Raw genomic sequence first — 19206 nt, 5'->3', positions numbered from 1 at the left:
AATATCGACATAACCTGGAAGGCCGCTCAGCAAGGAAGAAGCCACTGCTCCAAAACCGCCATAAAAAAGCCAGACTACGGTTTGCAACTGCACATGGGGACAAAGATCGTACTTTTTGGAGAAATTTCCTCTTGTCTGATGAAACAAAAATAGAACTGTTTGGCCATAATGACCATCGTTATGTTTGTAGGAAAAAGGGGGAGCTTGCAAGCCGAAGAACACCATCCCAACCGTGAAGGACGGGGGTGGCAGCATCATGCTGTGGGGGTGCTTTGCTGCAGGAGGGACTGGTGCACTTCACAAAATAGATGGCATCATGAGGAAGGAAAATTATGAGGAAATATTGAAGCAACATCTCAAGAAATCAGTCAGGAAGTTAAAGCTTGATAGCGAATGGGTCTTCCAAATGGACAATGACCCCAAGCATACTTCCAAAGTTGTGGCAAAATGGCTTAAGGACAACAAAGTCAAGGTATTGGAGTGGCCATCACAAAGCCCTGACCTCAATCCTATAGAACATTTGTGGGCAGAACTGAAAAAGCGTGTGCGAGCTAGGAGGCCTAGACACCTGACTCAGTTACACCAGCTCTGTCATAAGGAATGGGTCAAAATTCATCCAATTTATTGTGGGAAGCTTGTGGAAGGCTACCCAAAACGTTTGACCCAAGTTAAACAATTTAAAGGCAATGCTACCAAATACTAATTGAGTGTATGTAAACTTCTGACCCACTGGGAATGTGATGAAAGAAATAAAAGCTTAAATAAATCATTCTCTCTACTATTATTCTGACATTTCACATTCTTAAAATAAAGTGGTGATCCTAACTGACCTAAGACAGGGAATTTTTACTAGGATTAAATGTCAGGAATTGTGAACAACAGAGTTTAAATGTATTTGGCTAAGGTGTATGTAAACTTCCGACTTCAACTGTATGTAAGAATGCTGTTCATCAACTACAGCTCAGCCTTCAACACCATAGTGCCCTCCAAGCTCATCACTAAGCTCGGGGCCCTGGGTCTGACCCTGTGCAACTGGGTCCTGGACTTCCTGATGGGCCGACGCCAGGTGGTGAAGGTAGGCAACAACAACTCCACTACGCTGATCCTCAACATTGGGGCCCCACAAGTGTGCGTGCTCAGCCCCCTCCTGTACTCCCTGTTGAACCATGACTGCGTGGCCACGCATGTCTCCAACTCAATCATCAAGTTTGCAGACGACACAACAGCCTGATTACCAACAATGATGAGACAGCCTACAGGGAGGAGGTGAGGGAGGGGTGCCAAGAAAAAAAACCTCTCCCTCAATGTCAACAAAACAAAGGAGCTGATCGTGGACTTCAGGAGACAGCACAGAGAGTACATCCACATCGACGGGGCCACAGTGAAGAAGGTGAAAAGCTCTGAGTTCCTTGGCGTGCACATCACTGACAACCTGAAATGGTCCATCCACACAGACAGTGTGGCTGAAGAAATTTGGCTTGGTCCCTAAGACCCTCACAAACTTCTACAGTTGCACCATTAAGAGCATCCTGTTGGGCTGTATCGCCAGGTACGGCAATTGCACCGTCTGCAATTGCGATCAGCCCAACGCATCACAGTGGGCACACTGCCTGCCCTCCAGGACATCTACAGAACCCAGTGTCACAGGAAGATCATCAAGGACCTCAGCCACCCGAGCCACGGCCTGTTCACCCCGCTAGAAGGCGGAGATAGTACAGGTGCATCAAAGCTGGGACCGAGAGACTGAAAAACAGCTTTTAACTCCAGGCCATCAGACTGTTAAATAGTCACCACTAGCTGGCCTCCACCCAGTACCCTGCCCTGAACTTAGTCACTGTTACTAGCCGGCTACCACCCGGTACTCTACCATGCAACTTAGAGATTGCTGCCCTATGTACATAGTAATTGAACACTGCTCACTTGAATAATGTTTACATACTGTTTTACCAACTTTTTATGTATATACTGTACTCTAGTCAAGGCTCATCCTATATAACTACTGCTGTACAAACCCTTTCTATTAATATACTGTCCATACTGTCTATACACCATCATATACATATACATACAGTGCATTCGGAAAGTATTCAGACCCCTTGACCTTTTCCGCATTTTGTTACGTTACAGCCTTATTCTAAAATAAGCCCTCATCAATCTACGCACAATACCCCACAATATCACATTTATATAAGTATTCAGACCCTTTACCCAGTACTTTGTTTAAGCACCTTTGGCAGTGATTACAGCCTCTAGTCTTCTTGGGTATGACGCTACAAGCTTGGCACACCTGTATTTGGGGAGTTTCTCCCATTCTTCTCTGCAGATCCTCTCAAGCTCTGTCAGGTTGGATGGGGAGCGTCGCTGCAAAGCTATTTTCAGCTTTCTCCAGAGATGTTAGATCGGGTTCAAGTCCGGGCTCTGGCTGGGCCAGTCAAGGAGACTTCTAGACTTGTCCCGAGGCCACTCCTGCATTGTCTTGGCTGTGTGCTTAGGGTCGTTGTCCTGTTGGAAGGTGAACCTTCGCCCCAGTCTGAGGTCCTGAGCGCTCTGGAGCAGGTTTTCATCAAGGATCTCTCTGGACTTTACTCCATTCAGCTTTCTCTAGATCCTGACTTTTCTCCCAGGCCCTGCCGCTGAAAAACATCCCCACAGCATAATGCTGCCACCACCATGCTTCACCATAGAGATAGTGGCAGGTTTCCTCCAGACGTGACGCTTCGCATTCAGGCCAAAGAGTTCAATCTTAGTTTAATCAGACCAGAGAAGCTTTTTTCTCATGGTCTGCGTCCTTTAGGTGCCTTTTGGCAAACTCCAAGCGGGTTGTCATGTGCCTTTTACTGAGGAGTGGCTTCCGTCTGGCCACTCTACTAAAAAGGCCTGATTGATGGAGTGCTGCAGAGATGGTTGCTCTTCTGGAAGGTTCTTCCATCTCCACAGAGGAACTCTGGAGCTCTTTCAGTGACCATCGGGTTCATGGTCACCTCCCTGACCAAGGCCCTTCTCTCCCGATTGCTCAGTTTGGCCAAGCGGCCAGCTCTAGGAAGAGTCTTGGTGGTTCCAAACTTCTTCCATTTAAGAATGATGGAGGTCACTGTGTTATTGGGGACCTTCAATGCTGCAGAAATGTTTTGGTACCCTTCCCCAAATCTGTGCCTCGACACAATCCTGTCTCGGAGCTCTATGGACAATTTCTTCCACCTAACGGCTTGGTTTTTGCTCTTACATGCACTGTCAACTGTGGGACCTTATATAGACAGGTGTGTGCCTTTCAAAATCATTTCCAGTCAATTGAATTTACCACAGGTGGACTCCAATCAAGTTGTAGAAACATCTCAAGGATGATCAATGGAAACAGGATGCACCTGAGCTCAATTTCGAGTCTAATAGCAAAGGGTCTTAATACAGTGGCTTGCGAAAGTATTCACCCCCCCCCCCCCTTGTATTTTTCCTATTTTGTTGCCTTACAACCTGGAATTAAAATGGATTTTTTTGGGGGGTTGTATCATTTGATTTACACAACATGCCTACCACTTTGAAGATGCAAAATATTTTATGTTGTGAAACAAACAAGAAATAAGACAAAAAAACAGAAAACATGAGCATGCATAACTATTCACTCTTAAACACTCAAGTGTCACTTTAGCAGTATGCTTAGGGTCATTGTCCTGCTGGAAGGTGAACCTCTGTCCCAGTCTCAAATCTCTGGAAGACTGAAACAGGTTTCCCTCAAGAATATCCCAGTCCCTGGGGATGGTGTTCTCGGGGTGGTGAGAGGTGTTGGGTTTGCGCCAGACATAGTGTTTTTCTTGATGGCCAAAAAGCTCAACTTTAGTCTCATCTGACCAGAGTACCTTCTTCCATATGTTTGGGGAGTCTCCCACATGGCTTTTGGCGAACACCAAACGTGTTTGCTTATTTTTTCTTTAAGCATTGGCTTTTTTCTGGCCACTCTTCCGTAAAGCCCAGCTCTGTGGAGTGTACAGCTTAAAGTGGTCCTATGGACAGATACTCCAATCTCCGCTGTGGAGTTTTGCAGCTCCTTCAGTGTTATCTTTTGTTTCTTTGTTGCCTCATTGATTAATGCCCTCCTTGCCTGGTCCGTGAGTTTTGGTGGGTGGCCCTCTCTTGGCAGGTTTGTTGTGTTGCCATATTCTTTCCATTTTTTAATAATGGATTTAATGGTGCTCCGTGGGATGTTCAAAGTTTCTGATATTTTGTTATAACCCAACCCTGATCTGTACTTCTGCACAACTTTGTCCCTGACCTGTGTGTAGAGCTCCTTGGTCTTCATGGTGCCGCTTGCTTGGTGGTGGCCCTTGCTTAGTGGTGTTGCAGACTCTGGGGCCTTTCAGAACAGGTGTATATATACTGAGATCATGTGACACTTAGATTGCACACAGGTGGACTTTATTTAACTAATTATGTGACTTCTGAAGGTAATTGGTTGCACCAGATCTTATTTAAGTGCTTCATAGCAAAGGGGGTGAAAACTTTGAACATCCCACGGAGCACCATTAAATCCATTATTAAAAAATGGAAAGAATATGGCACCACAACAAACCTGCCAAGAGAGGCCGCCCACCAAAACTCACGGACCAGGCAAGGAAGGCATTAATCAGAGAGGCAACAAGGAGGACATTAATCAAAGAGGCAACAAAGAAACCAAAGATAACCCTGAAGGAGCTGCAAAGCTCCACAGCGGAGATTGGAGTATCTGTCCATAGGACCACTTTAAGCCGTACACTCCACTTTTTGGCCATCAAGGAAAACGCTATGTCTGGCACAAACCCAACACCTCTCATCACCCCGAGAACACCATCCCCTCAGTGAAGCATGGTGGTGGCAGCATCATGCTGTGGGGATGTTTTTCATCGGCAGGGACTGGGAAACTGGTCCGAATTGAAGGAATGATGGATGGCGCTAAATACAGGGAAATTCTTGAGGGAAACCTGTTTCAGTCTTCCAGAAATTTGAGACTGGGACAGAGGTTCACCTTCCAGCAGGACAATGACCCTAAGCATACTGCTAAAGCAACACTCAAGTGGTTTAAGGGGAAACATTTAAATGTCTTGGAATGGCCTAGTCAAAGCCCAGACCTCAATCCAATTGAGAATCTGTGATATGGCTTAAAGATTGCTGTACACTAGCGGAACCCATCCAACTTGAAGGAGCTGGAGCAGTTTTGCCTTGAAGAATGGGCAAAAATCCCAGTGGCTAGATGTGCCAAGCTTATAGAGACATTCCTCATGAGACTTGCAGCTGTAATTGCTGCAAAAGGTGGCTCTACAAAGTATTGACTTTGGGGGGGTGAACAGTTATGCACGCTCAAGTTTTCTGTTTCTTGTCTGATTTCTTGTTTGTTTCACAAGAACAAATATTTGGATCTTCAAAGTGGTAAGCATCTTGTGTAAATGATACAAACCCCCAAAAAAAATCCATTTTAATTCCAGGTTGTAAGGCAACAAAATAGGAAAAATGCCAAGGGTCGTGAATACTTTCACAAGCCACTGTAATATCCACCATAGACAACCATTCTGTGGATTATTCTCCTAGCCTCCTTTCTATGTGTGTCAATCAGTCAATGTCAATCATCTTTTTTTCTGATGAAAGATTCTGTCACTTTCATGTTCTCTCTTCTTCCGAACCCACAAACCAAAATGTATCTTAACCCCTCTCTCAGGACATACTATCTATTTTGGGATGTAAAACATCAGCTGTGGTCACCATCACATCACGGTGGTAAAAAAGGGAAAATCTATTTTTAAAGATGTTTTTCAAGATTTTATGACCCCAATTTAACCAATGGAGGCAGAATCCATCTTTGGGTGGCAGGTCAGCTGCAGCACTTTAGAGCCATGATCCATTTAACGCCTGAGCTCATCCATTCAAACTTCTCCTCTCCTCCTCCCTTCCTTTCCTCCTCTTCTCCATCGAGCAGAGTCAATTTGAGCAAGAGCCCGGAGAAGAAGAATAATGTGTCTTGTATCTCAAACTATATCAAGCTGAAATATAATACTGCCACAGTACAGTGGTTAAGGAACCACTGTGACTGACTGACTACCAGGTTACAGTCTCAAATCCTATGATTGATGTGTAATTGTTCTTAGTCGACTGGATACACTGCTGTGTAATTGCCATTTAGTATTTAGTATTTCATTAGGATCCCCATTAGCTACTGCTTAAGCAGCAGCTACTCTTCCTGGGGTCCACACAAAACATAAAACATGACATAATACATAAAATAAATAGACAGGTACAGCCCAAGGACATAACTACATACATTTAAAATAAGAATACACGTTTTCATACATTTATGCCTTAGTATTCCATGCATCATGTACTCATTATAACGGCAATGCTGCAGCCATTCATTTCCCCATATAATTTGATCGTTTGCTCTACTGTTACAATTGCTTTGTCTAAACAGGTCCTGATATTCTAATCTCACAGCATCCTTGAATCCTGATATCCTAATCTCACAGCACCAGTTGTTCTGTAAACACCAGAGAGAATCTCACAACATCAGGAGCCATCCGTGTCCTTGGTTCTTCCGTTTGACATCAATGCTATGCATGATCATGTGATTCATATACAGTACCAGTCAAAAGTTTGGACACACCTACTCATTCAGGGTTTTTTCTTTGTTTTTACTATTTTCTACATTGTATGAAATAACAAATATGGAATCATGTAGTAACCAAAAAAGTGTTAAACAAATCAAAATATATTGTAGATTTTAGATTCTAGGAAGTAGCCACCCTTTGCCTTGAGGACAGCTTTGCACACTCTTGGCATTCTCTCAACCAGCTTCACCTGGAATGCTTTTCCAACAGTCTTGAAATAATACCCACATATGCTTAGCACTTGTTGGCTGCTTTTCCTTCACTCTGCGGTCCAACTCATCCATAACCATCTCAATTGGGTTGAGGTCGGGTGATTGTGGAGGCCAGGTCATCTGATGCAGCACTCCATCACTCTCCTTCTTGGTCAAATAGCCCTTACACAGCCTGGAGGTGTGTTGGGTCATTGTCCTGTTGAAAAACAAATGATAGTCCCACAAAGCGCAAATCAGATAGGATGGCATATCGCTGCAGAATGCTGTGGTAGCCATGCTAGTTAAGTGTGCCTTGAATTCTAAATAAATCACAGACAGTGTCACCAGCAAAGCACCACCACACCATCACACCACCTCCTTCACGGTGGGAACCACACATGCGGAGATAATCCATTCACCTACTCTGCGTCTCACAAAGACACGGCGGTTGGAACCAAAGATCTAAAATCTGGACTCATCAGACCAAAGGACACATTTCCACCGGTCTAATGTCCGTTGCTTGTGTTTCTTGGCCCAAGCAAGTCTCTTCTTCTTATTGGTGTCCTTTAGTAGGGGTTTCTTTGCAGCAATTCGATCATGAAGGCCTGATTCACGCAGTCTCCTCTGAACAGTTGATGTTGAGATGTGTCTGTTACTTGAACTCTGTGAAGCATTTACTTGGGCTGCAATTTCTGAGGCTGGTAACTCTAATGAACTTATCCTCTGCAGCAAAGGTAACTCTGGGTCTTCCTTTCCTGTGGCGGTCCTCATGGCAGCCAGTTACATCATAGTGCTTGATGGTTTTTGCAAATGCACTTGAAGAAACCTTAGAAATTCCTGACATTTTTCGTATTGACTGACCTTCATGTCTTAATGTAATGATGGACTGTCATTTCTCTTTGCTTATTTGAGCTGTTCTTGCCATAATATGGACTTGGTCTTTTACCAAATATGGCTATCTTCTGTATACCACCCCTGCCTTGTCACAACACAACTGATTGGCTCAAACGCATTAAGAAGGGAAGAAATTCCACAAATTATCTTTTAAGAAGGCACACCTGTTAATTGAAATGAATTCCAGGTGACTACCTCATGAAGCTGGTTGAGAGAATGCCAAGAGTGTGCAAAGCTGTCATCAAGGCAAAGGGTGGCTACTTTGAAGAATATCAAATATAAAATATATTTTGATTTGTTTAACACTATTTTGGTTACTACATGATTCCATATGTGTTATTTCATAGTTTTGATATATTCACTATTATTCTACATTGTAGAAAATAGTAAAAATAAAGACAAACCCGTAAATGAGTAGGCGTGTCCAAAGTTTTGACTGGTACTGTATGCTACTGAATGCAAGTGTAACACACAAAAACGGAAATGGAAATGCAGTAATCATGTGGAGTTTTACCGAATTCGTTAACTCCTGCTCAGTTCTCCTGGCGTGAACAGAGCCACATATCATATCGTATGGAGTTGCACCTAAGTTTCACCCCAGCTATGTTCCCCTGACATGAACGCAGCAACTTTGAATCGTATGGAGTTGCATCACAGGTCTACAAGTTATTTAGGTCAGTTTTGCCATAACACCCAATATTTTGTGAGAAATTGTCTACTGAGAGAAACTCAAATGTGTGTGTGATTGGATGGATTCACTATACCCTGTCCAACAGGCTATGAAAACATAGGGTACATTCCAAATAGCACCCTATTCCCTACATAGTGCACTACTTTTGAAAGATGGTGCACTATATAGGGAATAGGGTACCATTTGTGACACCCATAGTGGATGGATGACAACAGCAGAGCCACAGCCATATCTACAGTATCAGTTGAAGCGATGCGAAGATGAGGATCAGACCGAATCGATACAGGCAACCAACTGGATCCAGTGACTCCCTAGACTCTACAGATAAGATTCCCATGCAGTCCCACAGAGCTCAGATACACGCTTTCCCAGCAATGATTTCATCTCCTGAGTTTGAGGAGTTTAAATAAAGCTGTGGAAATTAAATAGTGGATCAGATAACAGTAGCACACCAGACACATGTTGTTGCTAAACTCTATCTTTCGGTCTGCCTCCCAAATGGCACCCTATTTGTATTTATTATGGATCCCCATTAGCTGGAGCCAAGGCAGCAGCTACTCTTCCTGGGGTCCAGCAAAATTAAGGCAGTTCATACAATTTTAAAAACATTACAATGCATTCACAGATTTCACAACACAGTGTGCCCTCAGGACCCTACTCCACCACTACCACATATCTACAGTACAAAATCCATGTGTACGTGTGTGTATAGTGTGTATGTTATCGTGTGTGTGTATGCATGTGTCTGCGCCTATGTTTGTGTTGCTTCACAGTCCCCGCTGTTCCATAAGGTGTTTTTTAATCTGTTTTTTAAATCTAATTTGACTACTTGCATCAGTTACTTGATGTGGAATAGAGTTCCATGTAGTCATGGCTCTATGTAGTACTGTGCGCCTCCCATAGTCTGTTCTGGACTTGGGGACTGTGAAGAGACCTCTGATGGCATATCTAGTGGGGTATGCATGGGTGACCGAGCTGTGCGCCAGTAATTCAAACAGACAGCTCGGTGCATTTAACATGTCAATACCTCTCATAAATACAAGTAGTGATGAAGTCAATCTCTCCTCCACTTTGAGCCAGGAGAGATTGACATGCATATTATTAATATTAGCTCTCTGTGTACATCCAAGGGCCAGATAACAGTAGCACACCAGACACTTGTTGTTGCTAAACTCTATCTTTCGGTCTGCCTCACAAATGGCACCTTATACCCTAGCCATACGGGCCCTGGTCAAGAGTAGTGCACTAAATAGGGAATAGGGTGCCATTTGGTTCGCATCCTCTGTTTCTGTAGGGCTGGAAGCCATCCAGGTAGGCTGGCTAGTACAAGTGACTGTGGTACATTAGGCCTCGTGGCACTGTCGCAATCAGTGTAGCGTAATGTGTTTGTTCCGTATTTGCCAATTCCATCCAAAAACCTTTGGATGTCACCTCAACTCCCTAAACCAACCCTCTGATTAGCTTTATATTCTTCCCCTGGTTCCTCATCTCTATCACTTTCTTTCTTTCTCTCTTTCACTTTCTTTCTTTCTTTTTTACTCTCCCTCTCACTTTCTTTCTTTCGCTCTCTCAGATACTCTCTTTCTTTCTGACTCTCTCTCCCTTTCTGTCTCTCTCGCTCGCTCTCTCTCTCTCGCTCTCAATCTTAATTCCCTTCATTTCTTAATTCCTCTCGCTCTTTCTCTCTACTACACTCTCCCCCCTCCCTCCCACTCTCCCTATAGCCAAAGGCAATCTAGTGAGTGAGGATAGTGAGTCCACATACACACAGTGAATACCAAACTACCTCTTAACTTCCACCCAGCAGCCCCCCAGAACCAAACCACACCGCTGTCCCCTCCTCTACAAACACATAAACAATATGAGTGGTCTGTACGCCCGCTGAATGCCAAGTACCTAGGGCTGAATGGAAGCATTTATTGCCCCTTTTAATTATCAAATACCAGAATGTCACTGTCTCTGAAAAACATTTCCCAGTCAACAACCCCCTCCCTGGAACTATGTTGTAATTAAGTGGAAAGCGAAGTGATAGTGTAATCCTTCTCCACATTTGGATTGTGTCCCAATTACAGTTTTTGCCTATTGCTTACACACTTTTTGCAGAATTTGGCTCATTATGTCAAAACTCAACACACAAGCCAATCAGACATAGCACTTGGAGATTAACAACTCAGATATATGCCAAAATGAAACACTGCAATCAAAACTTAACACTCCTTTCTAAAAATGAAATTCTTGCAACAAAACCATACACACAAGCAACATTTGAATGACTATTTCATATCAGCAGCAACACACTGATGGGCTTTATATAAAACACTGCAGTCTTTGTGTTTCTATTTTTATTGTCATTTTATTGTCATTGTCGTCTGTAAAACTCAAAAGTAGAATTTCTGCAGTAATCAAACAGTATTTACAAAAAGTTTTTACAAAAAAACAAACGTTCTTACAGAAATTCTTAACATCAAATTTAGCAACAAAACAAGTAAAAAAACTAAACAATTACTGGTTAAATTGCTATTGGGGGAAAAAATGCAATGATCTGTCCTGTATTGTAGGGACCTAGAGTGGCATGATGATGCAGGACTCCTTGGACACTAATTGCAGCACACAAGGTGATATTTCCCCCACGCTGCCCAGGGACATTTACAACAGCCCTTTGTCCAACTACGTTACGGCCCGACGCCTGGTTTTGGCCAGATTGAAGCCTGCCTCATCCACGTAGATGAACTCATGCGGCAGTTCGGCGGCATCAAACTCCAGAACTGTCTGTAACAGAAAATATTGAATAGTGTTACTGAAAACACATACAGTAACTACAATGTCTATATTTTCACACAAGTAGGGGCTGGTTTGGGTGAGTATAGACAAAAACTACAAGCTACAGGCAGGGCAGGTGGCAGCATAAACCCACATCACAATATATAGTTTGTAAAGTAAAGTGACACATACCTGCACATAATCATGGCGCAGATCCTTGACCCTGACACTGTTCCTCTCAAAATTGGATTGCATTATTTTCTCGCACCATTTCAATGATGGCAAGCTCTTGTTGTTGAGTGAAGAGCCGTTTCCCTTCCACCTTGAGGAGGTCGTCCAACCATTCTGTAGAAAATGCCACCACTAGATGTCATTGGTTAGGTTATTTTTCACATACTGTACTTTCAAACTGTACACAGTACTGCAACATCACAATGGTATTCCTTTACATATACAGTACTTCACAGCACTACCCATTTTTGTATAGTATAGTTAGTACAGTAATACTGTAATATGATACAGACTCATGTGACACATACAGTAGGTACAGTCTGGAGTAGAAACTTGAAGATATACCTGTTCTCCAGTCGGAATGTCCTTATTATCGATGCTACTGTGTAGCGACTGAGGTTAGGGTGGACTCTTTGCCCAGCCTCCCTCATGGACAGGCCATGATTTATCACATGGTCCACCAGAGTAGCCCTGATGTCATCTGATATACGTCTCCGCACTGGTCCTCGTCCTCTTCCACGTCCTCTTCCTCATCCGACTCCTCTCTCTCTTTGTCCTCCTCTTACTCTGACTCTCATTGCCTCCATGCTTGCAAAGTTCTAAAATGGCTTACCTGAGGCCTATTTGTAGTGCTAAGGCTCAGACTGATTGGTGTTCTGTTTTCTGTGCAAGTGTTTTCAGGTGTGTATGTAAGTGCATACAATTGCCAGATGAGTTATGCATTTTGAACAGAGTGTTTTCCCAATGATAACAGGTGATTTCGTTTTTGAACAAAGTGTCTAATGTAAGAAAACGTGTGTAGTGTTTCGCAATAAGTGTGTTACAGAATTGCAAACAAAGTGCAAAGTTGACATTGTGTTTAAGCTATGGTTACACTGTGTTTAAGCTATGCTACAAGAAGTTTAGGTATTGAGGCTTTGGTCTAAGCATTCGGTTTTAGTGTGTAAGCAATGGGCAAAAACTGTAAATGGCACCATATGTGCACTACTTTTGACCAGAGCCCTATGGGGTTTGACAAATTTTGTGTAAATAAGAGTGTCACAGAAAAATGTAAGTAGGAAGAAGTTTATAAATCTCTTGCTTGTTTGTTTAGTTGTGTGTTTCATGGAGGCTGTTGCCCGGGTTGCTAAGCCTAATTTGCAGCAGTATCATTATGCAGTGTAATTATGTAGTAAACCGTGTAGAGTCTATTTCTACATTAGCCTAGAATTAAATGAGAATATAATGTTTTATAAACCACCATGGTGACCCCAGAATAACATAATGAAGTCATCCCTGGAGAACCAACATCTCCTGAATACGCTGTGCAAGTGATGTTGTCCTACGTCATACTTCCGGGTCCTGTCCCCTATTCTTTTGAAAGGGCTTGCCGATTATATCATCACATTTGTGTTTGTGGATGAATTTACTTCTGCCAGATGCCTTTTATGAAGTTATTGCGCTGAGGACCACTAAGGCCCATTGAAGACCATTCAAAAAGCTTACAAAAGTACAAAAACTACAAGGCTGCGTCACTTTCATAGTGTATTAGACGTCTAGAACTGAGAACTTTATTGTCAAGCCTGCCCTGTAATACGCACCTAAATCCGCTATGGGCCGTGGTCAAAAGTAGTGCACTAAATAGAGAATATGGTGTCATTTAGAATGCAATCTAACTCTTGTTATTCATATGGAAGTTAGCTGAGTATTCTGTGTGTACACACCTCTCCTCCTCCTCCTCCTCCTTCTCCTTCTCCTCCTCTCCCTCTCTCCTCATCTCCTCTAGGTGACTAACACCATGGGTAGCATGGAGAGTGGTCTGAAGCAGCACCTGGCGAGGCTGGATGAGATCTTCGCTACGCGGGGAGACTACGTACAGACCCTGCGCTTCATGCAGCAGATGGCTGACAACATCATCAAACAGCTGTTGGGCCTTCCTGACTGGGACACGGCTAAAGTAGACCTGGCCGCTATCGCAGACCAAACCACATACGTAGAGTACTACAGGTATAGACCAGACAAGACCACATATAGACCGTGTGTGTGTGTGTATGAATGTGTGTGCTTGTGGGCGTGTGTGAGTGTTTGTGTGCGTGTGTGTGAATTAATGAATGACTACCTCTAATCAGTAATCCATCTCACCCTGCGTTCTGTATGTTCAGATTGTTTTTACAACATTTGCACAACATTAATACGACCTTATTGAGTTCAGATGAAAACATAGTTCAGCTGAGAGCCTCCACATTCAGCGAGTTACTATTCATGTATCCAATTCCCTGTGATGGTGTTCAGCTTGACTCCAAATTTGGCTGAAATGCACCAAGTAAGAGTGATCACTGGAGAGACAACAGGCACCAGGCACATGGTCCTACATCCTCCTGCTTATACTGTACTACTGTACCCTCTGGAGTGCCAAGAGAAGAGAGGGGGGAAAGAGGTTGAGGAGAGAGAGAGATATAATAGAGAGAGCGAAAGAGGAGTGAGAGAGCGAGGGAGAGAGAGAGAAGAGAGACAGAAGGAAGACAGAGAGAAATAGAAATATAGAGAAAGTGTGAGAGAGAGAAGGAAGGGGAGAGAGTAATATACAGAAGATGGGGTAGGGTTGGGGGGACATCGCCATAGCATTCAGAGCATGAAAAATTAATGCGAATGGATTTGAGCTCATCCATTATTAAACCATCTGGACTGGATCTGTCCCTACATGGGCCCCAGCCAGAGACCACTGACCACAATTATAGCACTGCTTCTGTTCTGTTCTGACTGTAGCAGATGGCTTCAGATGAGGGCACAGAACACACACATACACACACACACACACACATCGACTTAGACTGCATCTTGTTCTCACACACATATGCACACACATACACACAAAATTATATTGTCAGCAAAAAGTAAAGACATCAAGCACACAAATAGCCTACGCCATGTCCATTCATACACTGACACACTGACACACTCACTCACTCACTCACTCACACACTCACTCACACACAGCCTACACCATGTCCATTCCTACACTGACCAGACCTGGGCAGAAAAGAGTTGTATTTGGTAATTTATTTGATAATACCAACTTTTCAAATACTCGAGGTAGTCAAATATAGAGAATCAACTAAAGGCAACCTTTTCCTTTGATATTCAAATACAGGTCTCAGAAAAACAATAATATTTGAAGGTATTTGAATATATGCAAGTTATTTGAAAACCAAAAATCGAACTACAGTGCATTCGGAAAGTATTCAGACCCCTTGACCTTTTCCACGTTTTGTTACGTTACAGCCTTATTCTAAAATTGATTTAAAAAAATGTTTATCATCAATCTACACACAATGTCCCATAATGACAAAGCAAAAATAGGTTTTTAGAAATGTTTGCAAATGTATTACAAATAAAATAAAAAATATATAACATTTACATAAGCATTCAGACCCTTTACTCAGTACTTTGTTGAAGCACCTTTGGCAGGGATTACAGCCTCGATTCTTCTTGGGTATGACTCTACAAGCTTGGCACACCTGTATTTGGGGAGTTTCTCCCATTCTTCTCTGCAGATCCTCGCAAGCTCTGTCAGGTTGGATGGGGAGCGACGCTGCACAGCTATTTTCAGGTCTCTCCAGAGATGTTCGATAGGGTTATAGTCCTGGCTCTGGCTGGGCCACTCAAGGACATTCAGAGACTTGTGACTAATTAATCAAGCATTCAATATACATGCACTAACATAGATATTGAAACAAACAATTAAAAAAATCAACCTACAATAGAGTATGCTGGGAAATATGATAATGATGGGCGTGGTTTTGGTTCAAAGTGATGTGTATGAATTTCAGGCCCCTGTATTAGGGTAAAAATAGGCCCTCAAAATAAGGCCTTATGAAATATGTATGGTATTGTGTTAAATAATAAATACAAAAATATATGATAACATATTATTCACGTAGGATCTCACTTGGTGAAGTCCACAGGACCGAATGGATGAATGCAACAACCATGTCTTTGTCTTTAACAAATACAGTCATGGGTGGTAGCTCTACAATTTACTCGAAAGGCAAGGCACTCTGGGAAATATTTGAATAAGGCTTTACACTAAGCAGTGTTAATTTAATATGTTCCGGTGTCTATATGGGTCCACAGACTCAATACTTTCAGTGTTGATTTCACACTGTCAGTGTTGATTTGTTTGTGTTTTAACACTGGAGAATTTGCTGTGCAGTATAGTGTCCCAACTTATTTATACTTATCTGTACACAATATCATTGGTTGGTTGGTTTGACTTGATTATTTACACAGGAGAAGGGACATTTACAGAATGTTCAGAGAAATAGAAATGTATTGTGTAGATCAAATATGATCTACTGTCAGATAGATTGAAATATTATAAGACATTGTGTATGCTCTATTCATTATATGAATATCTGCAACATGCAGTTCCAGATGCAGCCCTGCCATTAGTTGAAGGCAGCAAATCCGGTCGGTCGGTCGGTCGATCTGTCTGTCTCACACACACGTCCAACCAATCCTCCACTGACCTACACAGAGACATCCAGTGTGATGTCTGACAGTATGCGTCCAATTGGGTTAGCCAAAGTGTCCTAAGTGTCAGCCAGTCGTGTGTAAGCTAAGGACATGGACCAGCCAGCTGACTCTCATTTGGGTTGAAACTTGGTTGGCTGCTCCCTCAGCTGACTCTGCACATTACTGTAACCATAGAAATATAATTACTAGAACAGGCATTCCCTTTCAAGTCAATGTTCTCTGATAGGTGGAACGGTGGACATATTGAGTGTACCCATAGGAGTAGGCAATGAAGATAAGATAAGGAACTTGTATTTCTGTGACTGTAACACTCTCTGTCATTCTCTCTCTGTCCTCTAGGACCTAGGTGCCTCACCTACCTGCTGCTACTGATCCTAGATCTGTTACGCTGTCTGACTGACTGACTCTCTGTCATTCTCTCTCTGTCCTCTAGGTGGCTCACCTACCTGCTGCTACTGATCCTAGATCTGCTCATCTGTCTTGCGGCTTGCCTGGGCCTGGCCAAGCAGTCTCGCTGGCTGCTGACCACGTGAGTAGCCTACTCCCCCTATTTCTGTTCTGTTCAATTATTTACTGTATTGTTTGGTCTGTCGATGCACTTGATTCAATTAGCTGCTTGGAGATTTGCCATGCCCATTTCCAAGAACCATACGTTTGTGGTTGATTTAATTGACTTGGAGTCGTGCCATAATTGCCATTTCAAGAACCCCCCACAGAATTTCCAGAGTGTTACTTGACCTGTTTTATGTGTCTTACATAACTTACCTGAATTACAAATGCACTTGACTGAAATGGAAAAGGGAAGCCTTTTTCCTTCTCACAGCCCGGTCTGGAATAGCTTGTATTATTTAGTTCTTAATTTGTTGTGTGAAGTTGTTTCAAGCAGGGGTAGGGAAGGAGGGAGGAATCGACTTTTTGAAGGGATATGTTGAAGCTAGAGAATTTCTATGTTAATGTAAAATAAATACTAAATGTACATCTTCACACACAAACACACACACAACCTCCCATCTCATCTCAGTATCTATAGTCATCCATAACGATTTCCACTATAAGTACTCCAGCCCCCTGCTGTACTGTGAGAGAGATTCCACAGGGCATGTAATGCATCACTCTGTGCACACACACACACACACACACACAGTAAGCGTGTAGCTCATCCAGTCCCTCTGTGCTCCGTGCTCACCCAGGCGCATAGCTTCCTGTCTCTCTCCATCAGTCATTGGGGCTGAGAACCATGCTTATATTATATCCTCAACCAACACCCGCTTAACACACACACACACTTCAATGAGTCAGTGAGTCAGGCCTCCCAGGGGAGTTTCGATCCATTCCATTCCACTAGGCTGGGCGTCTGGGCGTTTTACACATTTGAGATGAATTACAGTTTTGAAGAAGGCCGGCTTGTGGGGTTTATGATGTGTGAATGGTGGTTCCTGTGGGCGTCAACCCCATTCTTGGTGCTCGGAGAGGAGAACTTTAGGTAGCACACAACACTTCCGTTTGTGGGGCCTAGCTGTGCAGAACATCCCAAATGGCACCCTATTTCCTATATACGTAGTGTACTAATGGGATGGACATTTGAAATAATTGTACTATTCAGATAATATCATGACATTTTTTGGGATATACCCGGATAGTCAAATTGTTTTGTTTAAAGAAAAAGGTTGTTTAAACTTGGACACTTGTTTGCTGCGCAGCCTGCCCGACTCAGGAGAGACCGTACGCAATGCAGCAGGATGGGGGATGACAGGGGCCGGTGGTGTGTGTGACACGGGAGGGAGAGAGAGAAAAAGTAGCCACTGACTCAAGTGTAGTTAGACAAACTTGTAAATGTCATACGTTATCTGACAGTGCATGTCTTTACTGCATCAACTAGATGTAAAGAAGCTAACTAAGATAGCCAGATGTTAGGTACCCAGCTAGATAGGCGAGTTGAGGCTATTTTGCTGCGCTCCCCGTCCTTGTCTACACTGTAAAAAAAAAAATCCTGTCATATTTACAGTAAATTACTGGCAGCACAGTAGCTAGTAAATTACTATAGATTTACAGGACCTTTACTGAAACACAAATGTACATCATATTACTGGACCACCTAACTACAGCAACATGCTGTGTTTCTAGAATTTACAGAGCATTACTGGAAGCACAGTGGTTAGTAAATTGTTGGAGATTTACAGTGCAGGCAGCTAGTGCCAACAACGGGCAGTATTTCTGTTACATGTATTTGATATAGGTATTTCAATCATTTCAAAACGTATTTTGTAGTGATGTTACGTCTGATACCAGAGCTCCAGAGCTCCAGACAAAAAGGCTACACTGCGCACGCACTATGACGTGTGCGACCTCATCTATAATAATTTGGCTGTTTTAAATTATTTTGACCACCAGGTGCCACTAGTGTACACTGTGTTGATTAAAGCCTTGAGTAATGAACCTATTTTCAAACAATTGGCTGGAAATGCTCAATGCTTCAGGAAGCTTTGTTTCCCCATTACTACTATTTTGTAATGTGTGTTTCACTGGCCAGAACTACAGTTGATGTATTTTGTAACATTTTAATTAGAATACATGTATTTTGTATTTTCTAATACAAAGAAAACTTGCAAGTAGCCCGTTTAACTACAACAACATTCTCTGTAATGGTAACATAATCTTTTTACTTGCTATGACTGTGATATAATTTTTTTTATCTACCTTAGTTTAATGCACTGACTGTAAGTAACTCTGGATAAGAGTGTCTGCTAAATGACCAAAATGTAAAAGTAAATGTAAAAATGTACACTTGCAAAGCACACTGCTGGGTATTATTCTAATGAGCTCCACCCTCAAACAAGGCCAAATTTGATCAAAATACAATGTGCTTTGCAAGTGTTAATTTTTACATTTACATTTTGGTCATTTAGCAGACGCTCTTGTCCAGAGCGACTTAGTGCATTAAACTAAGGTTGATAAAAAAAAAACACATATCACAGTCATAGAAAGTAAAAGGTTTCTGTAACCGTTACTGAGAATGTTGTTGTAGTTAAGGATACATTGGTCTTCAAGGTATTTTGTATTTGTAACAAGATACTAATGACTGACCATCTCTGGCTAGTGCCAAGTACGTTACTATAATATTCACATTAACTTGCCACCAGTGTCCTGTAAATTACTGTAATATCAGAGCAAAGATAAAGCACAATACTGTAAAATTAGCCTACTATACTGTAAGAAAGTAAATGCTACCGTAATATTGGTATTTAACAGTATTTTGCTATAATTACATGGGCTTGGTGCAAGCAGGTTTATGAATATTTGG

General features: G+C 42.5%; 1 protein-coding gene across 3 annotated transcripts in view; it reads left to right on the top strand.

Moving 5' to 3' along the window:
- Positions 1-19206, top strand: part of LOC121547568 (protein tweety homolog 2-like) — a 128023-nt gene that overhangs the window by 82847 nt on the left and 25970 nt on the right. For all 3 annotated transcript variants that reach the window (XM_041858907.1, XM_041858906.1, XM_041858908.1), the window contains exons 4-5: positions 13156-13376; positions 16339-16434. In XM_041858907.1, the coding sequence (XP_041714841.1) occupies positions 13156-13376; positions 16339-16434 (317 nt within the window). The remainder of the gene's footprint in view (positions 1-13155; positions 13377-16338; positions 16435-19206) is intronic.

The sequence above is a fragment of the Coregonus clupeaformis genome, chromosome 31 (genome assembly GCF_020615455.1).
Source record: "Coregonus clupeaformis isolate EN_2021a chromosome 31, ASM2061545v1, whole genome shotgun sequence".
NCBI classification, from domain to species: domain Eukaryota; kingdom Metazoa; phylum Chordata; class Actinopteri; order Salmoniformes; family Salmonidae; genus Coregonus; species Coregonus clupeaformis.
This window is presented reverse-complemented; position numbering and strand designations above follow the sequence as displayed.